General features: G+C 48.0%; 1 protein-coding gene across 1 annotated transcript in view; it reads right to left on the bottom strand.

The window, feature by feature from the left end:
• The window catches only part of LOC126544125 (hemocyte protein-glutamine gamma-glutamyltransferase-like), a 60,904-nt gene that overhangs the window by 29,657 nt on the left and 16,270 nt on the right, over positions 1–14,977 (bottom strand). The window contains exons 5-8 of the mRNA XM_050191347.3: positions 14,606–14,713; positions 7,900–8,077; positions 6,769–6,901; positions 4,069–4,172 (exon numbers count right to left, since the gene is read on the bottom strand). Of these exons, the coding sequence (XP_050047304.1) occupies positions 4,069–4,172; positions 6,769–6,901; positions 7,900–8,077; positions 14,606–14,713 (523 nt within the window). The remainder of the gene's footprint in view (positions 1–4,068; positions 4,173–6,768; positions 6,902–7,899; positions 8,078–14,605; positions 14,714–14,977) is intronic.

The following is a 14,977-nucleotide window of genomic DNA, read 5'->3' as shown; positions in this document are numbered from 1 at the left end:
ATGGCCTGTCTGACCTCGGCAATGGAGAAGTCTTCGTCCAGCTCATGGCGTGGATGGCCTCGGTAGTCCGGGAGTTGGGTCGACGGATCTCCGTCGCGAAGGACAGGCAAGTACTTCTGTATGAGTTTTTCGACGAGTTCATCGACCGTGTGAGACCTGGTGGCTTCGTGAAGGGCTCGGGCCAACGTATGCCTTTGATTTGACTTCGAGCCGCTTTCGTCGAGAAGGTGCTTCAGCATACCCCAGGATTTGCCGTTGCGCATCTGTCCGTCGATGGATTCGCAGAGTTCTTCCCACTGCTGCTGGCATAGCGCCTTGCAGTGGTCATCGATGACCTTGTTGAGCTCCGAGATCTTCTTTCAGAGTCTGCGATTGAGCCTTTGACCCTTCCATCGGCGGAGCAGGGCGGTTTTGGCCTCGATCAGGTGGGCGAGTCTGCTGTCCATCCGCTCGACGTCGAGATCTGTTTCCACTTTCTTGGTGGCCGCGGAAGCGTCGTTCCGGATTCCTTCACACAATTCTTCGAGAGTGGCGGGTGCCCTGGCTCTCCCGGGGTTTTCACGAATCTTGCGAAAATGGTCCCAATCGATGAACGTGATTTCCCTGACCCTACTCCGAGACACCTTGAAGTTGGTCTCGAGAATGTAGTGGTCGCTGCTGAACTCCATGGCGGTTTTCTCCCAACCCACGTCCTCGACGTTCCTCACGAAGGCGAGGTCGGGTGTCGAGTCCCGGGTGACGGAGTTGCCGATACGCGTAGGAAAATTCTTGTCAGTGACCAGAGTGAGGTCCATCTCGTTGGTGTCTTGCCACAGGTTGCGCCACTTGGTAGTGTCGTAGACGTAACCCCCGATGCCGTATGGTGTGTTGAAGTCGCCGACGACGACCAAGGGTCGAGGGCCGGCCAAGTCGGTCGCCTTCTTGAGAATGGTCTTGAACTGCTGGCGCGAGTATCTGGGGTTGCTATATACATTGAGGACGAACACGCAGTTACTGCGCTGATTCCGCTGCGGAACGTCGAGCAGGATCTCAACCATGACATATTCTATTCTACCACTCGCCAGCTTGAGGTCGTGGGTGATATGAGTTAGCCGTTTATCGATCAAGGTGCAAATCCCTCGCCCCCCGGGCCGGCCCGACACGGCCCTCTAGCCCTGGAGCGAGGCGGCAGAGATTAATGTTTCCTGGAGAGCAATGACCTGAGGTTTCGCAGCGAAAGACCTGAAAAACTGCTGCAGAGGGGCTTTTTCTTAGAATACCCTCTGCAGTTCCATTGCCAAATGCGAAAACTCTCTTTGGATCTATCCATTATGGCTGACCTGACGGACTACCAGCTAACGGGGCAGTTAGGCCTGCGCAAAGACTGGGACCTCCTGTCGCCGCTCTGGTGGGATAATGAAGTCTAGCTTCCTTTAGTATGGCGGGAACGGTTAGCGGTTGTACGACGGAGGCGGATGAAGCCATTCGCACCTCAATGGCGTCGATGCGATCTGCGAGAGCTCCAAGGCCCCTGTTGGGGACCCCGAGCGCTACCTGAATTTGGCGAACGTTATCACTGAGGCAAGCGACGCTAGCGGTGACCTGTTTGAGGCCATCTGCCAGCCCAATGAGACTTTGCTTAATCTCGTTGACTTCTGCAGACAAAGCTCCTGATTCACATGTTTGCTTGAGTACTGCCCTGCGTATGGAGGACGTCGCAGTACCGTCTACCGGAGCTGGGATTGGAGTCTCGGTAAGGGAGATGCCTCGGATGACGCCCTTGCACGTGGAGGGGGGGGGGCGGCTTCGCAAACGCTCACCTTAAACTGTTGACCGGCCACGGAGATGCCCTCGATGCCGAAGTAGCGTTCAGCGTTGTGCCTGTTTGGTGTGCTGATCACCATTATATTTTGTTGAAAGTTTGGACACATCGTGTCGGTGTCCCGCGACGACGAATCGAGCCCGGCAGCCTGCCATATGGCGTCGGCGACTGCTGTAGGTTCTAACTTGCTGATACACAGGCCTCCCCTGGGCCGCACGACGATCTTTGCCTACCCCTTGGGCAGCGGAGGCATCCTGCCCCCTCGAATGATCTTGCTTTTAATGCACGCGCGGTCGGCGCGGCCCCGAGCGTTGGAACCGGTGTTATGCTGAACGTCGATCGCACTGGCATTGGGGGCGTTTCTCATTCTCATTGAACGTCTGGAGGCAACGAGCTGCCACCCGGAGTCTTTAGTGAAGTCCTCGGGGGCTAAAAACTCCCCTTCCACCTCACACTCCATCACAAAGTCCGTGGAAGAGCTTCCGACGAGAAGAGACGGGCGAGCGATGCCTCGCCGCGCGAACCCTAACGCGGTTAGGCACAACGCACAGTCATGGCGTAGCCGAAAGGAAAACGGCAAGAAATGTCACAAACGTCCACCCACCTATAAAAGTGGAGTATCGGCGTGTTCCTCTTGACTTAACGAATCCGGAAATGTAGAAAGTTCAGGGGTACACATTCGAAAAACATCCGAAAGGTTGGCAAAAAGAAGAGCCAAGCGAACCAAGCCACAGGTGGCTCAGACCCATTACTCAGAAAGTGTTCAAAGTCCTCCTCGCGCCCGCAGTCATCTCACAGGCAGCGTCTGGAACACATCATGTTTTCAGAACAACCGACTACACTACCTGGGGATCTATTCTGTAAGAGTCCACCTAGTGGACATGTCAATTTCGTCTGCTGCTGATGTGCTGATTGGCTGCGGCACCTCGCTGCCGCGGATGCGCAGCCAATCAGAACTTCAACAGCAGACGAAATGGACATGTCCACTAGGTGGACTCTTACAGAATAGCTCCCATGGACTCTTCGTTCCGCCTTCGAATTCCACCTGGGGTCTGCCGGCACGAGGCTACCCTGCTTTGTCGGCTATGGTGAGGAGTGTTATTTGTGAGGTATTTTGTCTTTGTAGATTCTCCAACTTCTCATTAACGTCATCATCTCCCTCTCCTGACATGAAAAAAAACGAAAGAAACTGGAGTGTTCTTGTTTTGTTCTTGTGTGTGTGTGTTTGTGTGTGCTGTCGGCGCCTAGTTCAATATTCAACGCCCTTGCTCTTGTGTCGATTGTATTTAGTTGTATAAAGAAACTCGTGAGTCTTGATCTTGCCAACTCCCAAACAAAATGTTAGTCAAGCTTAGTTCGAAAGAAAGAGGCCGTGGTGGATGGCGCGCTTATTGTGCCTTCCTCCGAGTGTTTTTTACAGCGAAGAGGCGCTTCTGGTTCTTATCGATATTTTTTTCTGCAGCCTTAGCGCACCCATCTCAAAGCCTTCTCGCGCCTCGTCGAGCTTAAGGTTCTTATAGCCGAGCCACAGCTGTTGCTCCAGCACCGACGGTGGTCAACGGACGAACGGTTAGAATAAATGCTGTAAAACTAAGCGACCTGAACTTAGGTGGGTACTTACAATGGTTGACAGTAAGTTCACAGATGCGAACCTGCAGCGTTGTTTGCCTATAAAATTGTTCTAAAGATGAATTCACTGCTCAAACGAGCGTTTATAAAAACGCTGACGACACTCTCATAATATACCGTTAAACCCTCTTAAGGTGCGGGCAAAGAATGAATAAAAACGACGCTTTGTACACCGACCCACAGAGCACCTTTCATAATTTTTAACAACCCATCTAATTAGCCCATAGATTTCTATATTTGCCCTCTAATTAGCCTTGGCATATGCGACATACCTTCGAAATTTTGTTGCGCAAGCTCGAATGATTCTCTCAAAGAATTTTCGTCGACATTTGGAGTGGAAGTTTGGAGTTGTCTAGGTAACCTCCCCGCCTTTCCTTCCTTCCCTGTCTCACTCTCTCTTGGAATTGACATTGCTTCGCAGTACCTAAGCTCAATAACAGCTTCACTAAAAAAAATAGTAATAAAACGCGGTGCTAGTGGTGGCGTTCTTCTCCATTGCCACACCTTTACGCATCCGTACCGTAACATGTAGGCAACAGCGCAACACAGTTTGCATTACTTGAGACGGCGGGATAAGCGGACTGCTCATAATAGCGATCTTCAGTCTCATTCCCGTACATGCTGCGATATGTGCTTACGCATACTGAGGCCTTGAGGGGTTCCGTCGAGCACTTGCCAACCATCATAGCCACCCGGGAGGTCTGGTCTAGTCATCCACCCTTCGTTCCAAACGTGGTAGTTCCTATAGTAAACATTAGAAGAGGTCAAATATATCACGTAAGAACAAAAGAGAGAGTGAGAAAGGGTGCGTGTATTGGCAGGAACAGCGAAGGGACTGGCCTGAGAAACGAGCCTCTCACCTATTGTCAGGCTGAGGCATCCTATTCCCCGCCTCTTCAAAAGAGGCAGGGAATAGGGTGCCTCTTATGAAGCAACACATTCATGTACAACATTTTCGTATTTGTAGATTGACAAAAATTGGCTTACTTGTTTCATTTCGCCGAGAGAAATTAATGGTTCGGACGGCTCGTTTATGCAGGCGTCGGATTGGTTCTAGGTACGTTGTGAAAGTCCATGCCCGTGACTCAGTGCAGTACATTAAATGAGATTGGATTAATGAAAAATACAAAATGCGGAGAACATTTGTTTGAAAATGTTCCCGTGTCTGGAGAAGAGCATAACAGCTAGCTTGGAGCAAAGAGCTTCTATGTGGCATTGCCAATTTAGATGGTTGCCGATAATGACGCCGAGATAGGTGTAGGAGTCGGTGCGTTCGAGGGGACATTGATTAATGTACAATGAGATAGAATCAATACTGAAGGGTTTTGGAACGTGAATGAAAAAGAGTATATTTAGTTTTTTGTTAGTATTTATTGTCAATTTATCTGCTGTGAGCCATTCAGAAATTTTAGAAAGCTCTATCTGTGTTTTCTCTTCTATTTCCTTGACTTTGTTACCTGCAATTATCAAAGCAGCGTCATCGGCATGGATTAATACATTAGCGGACGTTAAAATCTGGGGTAAGTTATTGATATAAATTGTAAAAAAACAAGGGACCAAGCACAAATCCATGTGGAACTCCTGTTCTCAGATGCTGAGGGGATGAGGTTATCGTGTTTATATAAAAGATTTGCTTTTGATTTTGAAAATAACTACAAAATAATTGAAATACGTTGTTGTGAAACCCGTAAGTGATTAGCCACGGTGTGAAATGCTTTTCTTAAATCGAGCAAAATAACTGCTACTAGTTGATTATTATGAAGAGCGTTGTTTATTGCCTGTGTTAATGAAAGTATTGCTGTAGACAAAGAGTGATTAGGTCGAAAACCATGTCGTTGAAGGCTAAGTACGTTATACTTTTTGAAAAAAGAATCAATACGTTTAGCAAAAAATTTCTCGAAGATGGTATTGATATCACTAAGAACAGATATGGGGCGATAGCATGATGGGTCAGATTTGTCTCCCTTTTTAAAGACAGGGGTGACCTTAGCAGTCTTTAATAATGACGGATAGATTCCCGTATGCAATGAGTGATTGAATAAGCGGACTAGTATTGAACCCAATATGTCGATGTTTTCTTTGATTAACCTTACAGTTATGCAACCAGGTCCTGCTGCTTTTCCCACGTTTAGATTGGTTACATTATTAAGTATTTCACCCAGATCAATGTCGCGCATAACAAAAGAATTAACAATAGGAGTGATAGAATATGTGGGTAAGTTATGGCCGGGGAAGCATTCCTGCTAGACTAGGCCTATGTTTTCGAAATATGCATTAAAATTCTCAACAGTACTTTCTGTTACATTATCAGGAAGAACGCTGTGCTTGCTAGATTGGTAAATAACTAAGCCGAGCAGTCACTTATGTCTGGCAAAGAGGTAATTAGATAATTATAAAGCTATAAGCTGATTGGCATCAGAGTGAAGCGAGAGACTGTTGGCGGTCGCTTAGCACAATTTAGAGTTTCCAAAGGCTTCTGCGCCCGTTTAAACGACGGATCAACGCTCGGCGCACGAGCGGCACGAGAAAGGTAGCTTGTTTTCGCCCCCGGTCAAAGTACGCTGAGCGAGGGAGAGGGAGAGGGCCTCCCGCGACGCCACGTCACCCTCGGAAGCTTGTGTTATTCGCGCGTTCATTGTCCGCGCAAGCTCTCGTCTGCGTTTTAACTTTACCTCTGTAATCGCTATAAATAAATTAATGTATAAAGAAAACTGAATAAATTAGACAGGGAAAACGTTGGCGGTAGTGAGTTTAGAACCTACGACCCCCTAGGACCCCACGCTCAGAAGCCGAGTGTCTTACCCACTGGGCTGAACCAGTGCCTCTTGGATAGCAGGCCTGTGCACTCTGCTTTATGACATCATGCTACTTTGACCGAAATCTCCATTGCCAAGCCCGGCGTGACGAAAGTGGTGACGTCAAAATCACCACGGCTTACTCGGGAGCGTCCCCATTATGTTCTGCGGCAGGCGGGCAAGGTAGCATGCATGACGCCACGGATGGAAGTGCACCGGCCTTGTGCTGTCTAGGAGGCGCTAGCCAAGCGTCTCAACGCGCTCGATAGTCCGCGAGGAGTTCGTAGGGCCGCTCAGCGGCGTTCAATTGGACATTAATGCTTTCGCATTCACAACTCATAAGAATTGCCTAGGTGTACTCGAACCTTTTTTTATAGCGTGAGCTTTTCGGCATGACTGCAGCAGCACCTAGCAGCCATGGTCAGGAAAGTGTGGGAGGGTTCCCAAAGAAAGCTTCGCTTTAGAAGAAAGAAAGAAAGAAAGAAAGAAAGAAAGAAAGAAAGAAAGAAAGAAAGAAAGAAACAGCGAAGACACCGCACTCACCAAATGCTGCCAGCCATGTATGGTTTTGCTCCCTGGTTCGTGAACCTTATGTCTAGTACTTGGCCGCCATTATCCGTGTGGACTGACGGGAAGTTAGTCACGACCCGGGACGGCATTCCCATGGCACGGAGAACTGTAACGTAGGCCACGTAGACGTAAAATTAAGCGCAGTCGCAAAGGAGCGGTTCCTGGCTTGAGAATACGTCGCGATTCTCTACCGAATTCTTATAAAAATTCAGAACACTATGATGACAACTCGGGGGAAGTCCTTAACGAGCGTTCAGGTTCGACACTTTCTGAAGGTCGTGTTTAAACGTTTAGGCACAATAAAAAAAGTGGTGGACGGGGAGAGCGAACATGCAAGAGCGTCGGGAGTTTCACTACTTGATTGGTTGGTTGTATTTGTTCATATGAACAAAAACTTTCAAATGACTAACTTGCTGGGAATGTTACGAGAAAGAGATGAGCGTCTTTTTTAGCCTGACATTAGCTCAACAGTGGCAGAAGTTGGTAACTTTCACAACGTCTCTGCGCGCGATCGCGTCTTAAGCGGCCGATGTCTTTCTGCGCGGGCTCGGGGCTAGAGTTTGACTGCCAATCAGGCCGTTATTTTTTTTTCTATTGTGGATACCGTGGTGCTGCTTGCCGATCCCCTGACTCTGGCTTAGGAATTCAGGGTAAACGTGTGTATATGGAGATTATGCTTTCAGCTTCTGATGACAATAACTATACAGGGAGGTGAAATATCGTCAGCAGCACGGGAACTGGAGGTATCAAGGAAATCTTATTTTCTTTCGACACTGTTTCATATGTTAAAAAATTAAATTAAATTATGGGGTTTTACGTGCCAAAACCACTTTCTGATTATGAGGCACGCCGTAGTGGAGGACTCCGGAAATTTCGACCACCTGGGGTTCTTTAACGCGCACCTAAATCTAAGTACACGGGTGTTTACGCATTTCGCCCCCATCGAAATGCGGCCGCCGTGGCCGGGATTCGATCCCGCGACCTCGTGCTCAGCAGCCCAACACCATAGCCACTGAGCAACCACGGCGGGTTGATTCATATGTTAACCAAATACGACGTGTTCGCAAAACATGTTCAACTAGGTGTGCGCAGCGGTCGCCTTACGGGTGTTGAGGACCCCAGCGAAGGTGAAGCACTGGCCGTAGAGTACCGTGTTTCCTCCCAACTCCATGTATTGGTTGATGATGGCGGAGGATGAACTCCAGGCATAAGGGTGGACGCCGTTGGAGTAGGGCGGACTCCACTTTCCTTGGACCACACCGTTGTTGTCTTTGGAATTTACCTGCAGTCCACGAACATGGTTTAGCTAAACATTAAGCCAAGCTTCCTGTTCAAAAAAAGTGACGAATGCTTGCCAATAAGTGAATTTCTAGTAAAGCAATGAACGGGGCTAGTTGGTCGACGTTTATGATTGTATGGCGCTTAGTGTTACGCTGACGAATATAAGGAACAAGACGCGGACGTACGTGGCACAAACTACCAACTTGTTTAATACTGTTAAAGAACACGATTATATACAAGGTGATGTGGCGGGGGGGGGGGATATAAATAGATATGACAAGGTGACGACATGTGATGATGTGGTAGGCCGGAAGACATCGTTCACTTGCAGCCGTTCGCCCTGGCAAACTCGACCTCAGCTTCGATAAGCATCATGGACTGAGTGCTTACACACTTCTCTTTCTTTTGCTATCGCAAGTGCTTCCTATATTTGTCACTCCATTTTTGTTTTTGACGTGCCAATGACTGTGGTGCTTTCTAGTAGCGGAGAGCATTTGCACTCTTTGCAGTGCGCAGCCAAGTTGCTAGGCGCTGTCAGAAGCTGGCACGTGTATTTGTGCTCCCGTAACCTGTCGTTTAGACATCGTTCGGTTGGCCCAATGCACACTTTCCCGCAATGTAGCGCGATTTGGTAAACCACTGAACTAGCGCATTCCACGTACTTTTTCACGTGCTTAGTCTGACAGAATGTAGCACTTCCTTTTCCTGCTTTGGATCCTGCGCCTAGCAACTGCACGCGTCAATAAGTGGCGCATGCAGCTAAACCTAACTAAAACAGTCAGCATGACATTCACTCGAAAGAAGTACTCTTTAAATTTCTCTTACACCTTGAATGACAATGTAATAGCTAAAGTAACACAGTTTAGAGATAGAGAGAGAGATGCAAATGAGAGAAAGGCAGGGAGGTTAACCAGAATTAAAACCTCCGGTTTGCTACCCTGCACTAGGGGAAGGGAAAGGGGAAGTAAAGACAGAAAGAAGAGCGTGACAAAAATAAAAGCGTGAGAAAAAATAATATGAAAAGGGATGAAATGGGGTCATTATAGTCTTTCTAATAGGCCACTGTCACGTAGAAAAGTCAACAAAGCCTTGACAGACTTTTGCTGCGACGACAGTTCACGTCGGCATTCCAAAACTGACTGTTCTAAAAGTGGCCTGTCGTCAAGGCGTGGCAACGCGGTCGCTAGTGACATCCGGTGCGCGCTGTATTGAGGACAGTGGCAAAGCACGTGTTCGATGGTCTCCTCGCCGCCGCAGTGTCTGCAAGCCGCGCTGTCGTCCATACCGACTCGGAAGGCGAAGGATCTTGTGTAGGCGACACCAAGCCACAGTCGGCAAAGTACTGCTGTTTCGAGTCGAGAGAGTCCAGATGGGGGTCGAAGTCGAAGGGATGGATCCAGTCGGTGTAGACGTGTATGCTTTAAGCTTGGTGTGTTCCATAAAGTGTTGATGGCTTCATTTGCAAGCACACGAATTTTCGTTGCAGCGTCTGTTCTTGAGAATGGAATGGAGTCTTGCAAGCCCTCCTCATGTGCAGATCGTGCTGCTGCGTCGGCATGTTCATTGCCCATTATGCCACAGTGGCTTGGAATCCACTGCAACGTGATGTCGTGTCCTTGCTCGACGAGGTGGTGAAGCAGCAGTCTGATTTCAAGGACTAGTTGTTCGTGAGGTCCTCGGCGTAAGGCAGAAACCAAACAATGAAGAGCAGCCTTGGAGTCAGTGAACACGCTCCATTTCTTGGGTAGTTCTTCAGAAATTACACGAAGTGCACAACGAATAGCAGCAAGCTCCGCGGCAGTCGATGTAGTCTGGTGAGAGAGTCGAATCTTTATGGTGGAAGGTTTTGCAGGAAAGATCACCGATCCTGCAGACCCATTCACCGTGGTTGAAGCGTCAGTATACAGATGATGATGCTCGTTGTACGCCTCGTACAGCAAGAGCAGTGAAAGCTGCTTGAATGCTGGAGACGAGAGTTGGGCTTTTGTTCGTATTCCTGGTACTGTTAGTCGAACGTTTGCTTGAGCCAAGCACCATGGTGGAAACGGAACTTTCGCTGGAGCTGTATAACCTGATGGAAGGTATGCACGATAGTTCAGGACTGTTTCACAAAAGGAAGCACGTGGTCGATCCTCTGGCAGTGAGGCTAGATGATGGGCAGGGGCTCGAGCAAGGTGTCTTACGTGTGCTCTGAGCGCTTCCATGACTATATGGGTCTTGGCTGGGAAATCGTGTGCAATGGCGATCGTTTCAGCCGTTGACGAACACCGCGGCAATCCGAGACACACTCTAAGTGCCTGGGCCTGGACGCTTTCGAGTGTACGGATATTGCTTCTGCAGGTGTTGGTCAGCACAGGCAAGCTGTATCGCAAATAACCAAGAAAGAGCGTCCTGTACAGTTGCATCATTGCATGTACTGAAGTACCCCAGACATTTCCTCCAAGAAACTTAAACACATTAGAGATATCCGTCAGGCGCTTCTTTAGGTAGGCCACATGAGGACTCCAGCAGAGGTCGCGATCAATGATTACGCCTAAGAATCGGTGCGTCCTGACATAAGGTATGTTTTGACCGTCGATAGAGACATCGTATGATCTCATTGGCTTTCGGCTAAACGCGACCAATGCGCATTTTTCTGGCGAGATCTTGAGGCCTTGTTCATTTAAGTACGCCGATGTTGACGGGGTAGCTTTTTGAAGCCTGGCGCGTACTTGCGGCCGTGTCACACCAGATGCCCAGACGCAGATATCATCGGCATACATTGATATTTTAACTGTGTTTGGAAGTCGTTCCACGAGACCAATGAGTACAAGGTTGAAAAGCTTGGGACTCAAGACACCGCCTTGTGGAACTCCATGGTGCGTATAATATTGCGAGGTTGGGCCATCTTCAATGTTAAGAAATAGAGACCGCCTATGTAAATAACTACGAGTCCAACGATATAATGGACCGCCTAGGCCCACCGATTCCAAGTATGGCGTCATGAAGAACGTTGTCGTAGGCTCCTTTTATATCTAAGAACATTGCGACAGATAACCTCTTACACGTCTTTTGGTGTTGAACATAGGTTACCAGATCGATAACGTTGTCGATAGAACATCGGTGACGTCGAAAACCAGCCATGGCGTCCGGGTAGATTTCATAATATTCAAGATACCACTCAAGTCTGGCGAGGATCATTCGCTCCATTACCTTCCCAACGCAACTTGCCAGCGCAATTGGTCGGTATGAAGTAATCTCTAAGGGAGACTTGCCAGGCTTAAGAAGCGGTACCAGGCGGCTGATCTTCCAATGTTGAGGAACTTTGCCCTCTTGCCAGGACTCAGTTTAAATGTCTAGGTGTTTGGTACACCCCAGAATGATCATGGCAGAAACAGGTTACCTATGTAACCGCGAAAGCAGGGACAATTCTAGGTCTTCGCAGGAACTACAGAGCATTCAGCCAGTCTTCACGAGAGCTGCTATACAAAACGTACGTGAGGTCCGTCCTCGAGTACGCCTGTGTAGTGTGGGACCATCCGACGGCACGTGACATTGATAAACTTGAGAGGGTACAGAATCTAGGTGTGCGGTACATGTCATGGTCGAGACAAAGTTAATTTCAGCGCTACGAGTGCTAAGGAGAAATCTAAATGGCATACCTTAGAAGTACGACGTCTGGAGCTTTTTCATTCCATGTACTACGTTACAATTGGTATACAAATGGACAAGTATATGACGCCACTTCATTACCAGTCACAACGCGCGGACATGAGCTAAAGGTACGAGAAGTTCTGTGCAAGACAGAACTGGTTAAGAAATCATTTTTCGGAAAGACTATATACAAGAATGGAACAGGTTGCCTTCCGGTATCGTCAATGTCGTGTCAAATGATATATTCTTTTTGCCCTGTTGAAGCGACTCTACTTTCCCGTTTCCTTGGCTGTTCTCTTGTATATTGTCCATGGATAACTTAACGTGCTTTGAAACTGCTGTAAACTTTCTTTTTTTGTCTCACACGTTGTGTAGAAAAAAATATTTTGTGAACGTTTCTAACTGTTTCTAAAACCTCCCCCCTCTCCTCCCACTGTAATTCCTTTTGGCGACTGTGTGCACTGAATAAATAAATAAATAAATAAATAAATAAATAAATAAATAAATAAATAAAATTAACACTGATGTCGCTAATGAACGACATCTTCTCAGTGAGCGGTAACCGCGGCGTAAACAGCACGCGAAATCTGCTTTTTTTACGCACCTTGGTTCAACGCACGTTTCGGGCTCAGCTAAGCAGAGCGCAGCGAGCGCTCTTAGGGTTGCAGAATTTAATCGCGGTACACAACGTGCGTGCTTCTAACGTCTTTGCACGCCCTTAGCCTGCACAAGACTATAGGCCCACGCGCAGATGCGCAAGAAATACCGGCGTAGGGCTCGGCACAAACCGTCCTTGTTCATCGTTCAGAAGCATCAATGTCTTCACCCGCTTCTAGAAAAGCAGAAAGCTGAGCGCAATGTCAGAAGCTTTCTTCCTTCTTTGCTACAGGCTAGAAATTTGAAGTTGTCATTTTTGTAATACAGTGGGGAATTCGCGCTGTCTTCCACACCATAGATCATATGCCACAGTTTTCTCACGCCAGTTCTCTAGTGAAAAAAAAGAAAAGAAACTTAAGCAAAACGAAAATTAACATCTTCTGCTGCTGTCAGACTAATGAATGTGGAAGCTGCGTAGACCTTACTCTGACGCGTGGATTCTCACTAATTACCTCTGTCTTCAGTAGGGAGATGAAAACTCTCCCGCCTTTGTGTATTTGACTCCTAAATTTCCGCCTCCTCTTGATGAAGGAGGCAGAAAGGTACGCGGACATGATGAAGCCATGCGGACAAGTGTATAGTATCATGTAGAGCACTGCGTGGGCTCGGGCCGGCCAACCAATAGTTGACTCGTGCCCGGGCGGGGCTAGGCGCTCCGGGCTCGCGTCGGGCCCTGTCTTCAATCGGGCCCATAATGGACCCGGGCATTATATTTGCAACTCCGCAAAACTGAAGCCTGTAGAAGTGCAACCCCAATGAAATTTTAGGTCATTTGTGTCAGCCACTTTCTGGGAAACTCGGGGCAGGCAGGCCACTACACAGCAGCGATACGCTGCAGAGATAAGTGTACATGTTTTTATATAGCACTGGGCGGGTCCTCTGCAATTTTAGGTGAACAAAGCAGCATTTAATATCCCAAATTGATGAAAAAAAGACAACTATTTCCTACGCTGTTCCGATGCATGGTTCTTACCTATACGTGCCGAAACAAAAGAAGAGAGAGCCAGAATTTGCTCATATTACATTACGAAACACGGATGCCTAAATTGTTCAGTAAAGAACGGACACCAATAAAAAGGAAGCAGAATAAAGCATTCAAAACGGCATGTGCGGTGTGACAATATGATTGCGCATGAGCGTTACCCATGCGTGTCACCAATTTGCATATATTGGGGCTAAAAAGCTTCTAGTTGCAGTGTATTATGGCATTCCTGAAAACCAATAGACCATTGTATTTAACTTTACATTCGTGCCAAGTCAATTGGTTCGAGTTACATCAATGTATCTTGGAATTGTCGAGATTCTAAAGTGTGATGAAATGGCTTGCGGTGAGTACGGGAGTGTGCCTACGCTTCGTCATATGTTGCTGCACAACTATTTGGAAAGTATAGTACAGTCGTTATTATCACACTTTAACACACGAGCATGGTTAATATTTTTTTTCTCTTACCGAGGAATTTCTTTTTCAGAGAACCAACTCCAGCGGGAAACATGACGTAGTGAAATCACTGTGTTCCAAATAATCAACTTCTTTTTCCATGTCCTCCTTGCTAGAGAGTAGGTAGGTGTTGATCCCGTCTCGGGGGCAGTTGCCTGCTTGCTTTCTCCTTATTTGCCCCTCTGTCTATTATATATGCCTGTTTTCTTATCGAGTAATCGAGTAATAATTTGTGTGTGCTCGGCTAGCATGTTCACAATAACAGAGAATCCGACCATGCTTCGTTTAGGCTCAAGGGCTAATAGGTCGAACCAAACCGGGTGTGGCCGGGGAGGGCCGGGCCCGGATCTTTCGGGCCCGGATCTTTCGGGCCCGGGTCGTGTAGGGGCCTAGTTTAAACAAACGCATAGCACTCTCGGGCCGGGCCCAGGCCTGACAGAACGGCCCGTGCAGTGCTCTAGTACTATGCGACATATCGCCAGGGGGCAGGACAAAATTAACTGCGCCGCACCGGTTTGCGAACCAGTTCAGTGTTGCGAACCGTCATAAATTTTATTTCTCCGAGCCGGAACTCAAATGGAACGAAATGGGAGCGCGTTGTACCCGAGCACTAACCGAAGCGGCATTTCTTCCAGTTCGACTCCCCGCATTAAACCCTATGGCTCGTGCCTCTAGCCTTCCTTGTGGCTTGTCCAGGTCATGAATCCCGCGTCGCCACTCGTACTGGTCGGGAAAGTGTGTTGACTTTGCAAACGTTGCTCCTACTTCGTGTGCGGGAATGAAAACGAGAAATACACTTACGCCGGAAGCAAGCGCCCGCGACACGGCGATGGGATTCCCCCTTTCGGAAATCGGCAGCTCGCGGATCTTTAAGAGGAATTCAGCAGTTGGCAGCGTTGCTTTCTCGAACTGAAAGGAACCAGTAAAAAATATTTTGTGCAAGACAAGATCACTGCTTGGCGTTACGCACTAAGCTTCCGAAATAAACAAGCACACACGTACAATTCGATTGCCATTCTGGATCACATATGGAGTCTAACAAATCAGTCCTGCGGCAGTCCTCAAGGCGGAGGAAAGTTCATGAGAGCGAAATATTGACATCCACCCGTCTTGTAGCACGAAACTACAAAGGAAACCCATACGTGTTCCTCTAAAAGAGAAACCCCCTTTCAC

The sequence above is a fragment of the Dermacentor andersoni genome, chromosome 1, assembly GCF_023375885.2.
Source record: "Dermacentor andersoni chromosome 1, qqDerAnde1_hic_scaffold, whole genome shotgun sequence".
NCBI classification, from domain to species: Eukaryota; Metazoa; Arthropoda; class Arachnida; order Ixodida; family Ixodidae; genus Dermacentor; species Dermacentor andersoni.
The sequence above is the reverse complement of the archived record's forward strand: the minus strand, read 5'-3'. Positions and strand labels throughout refer to the sequence as shown.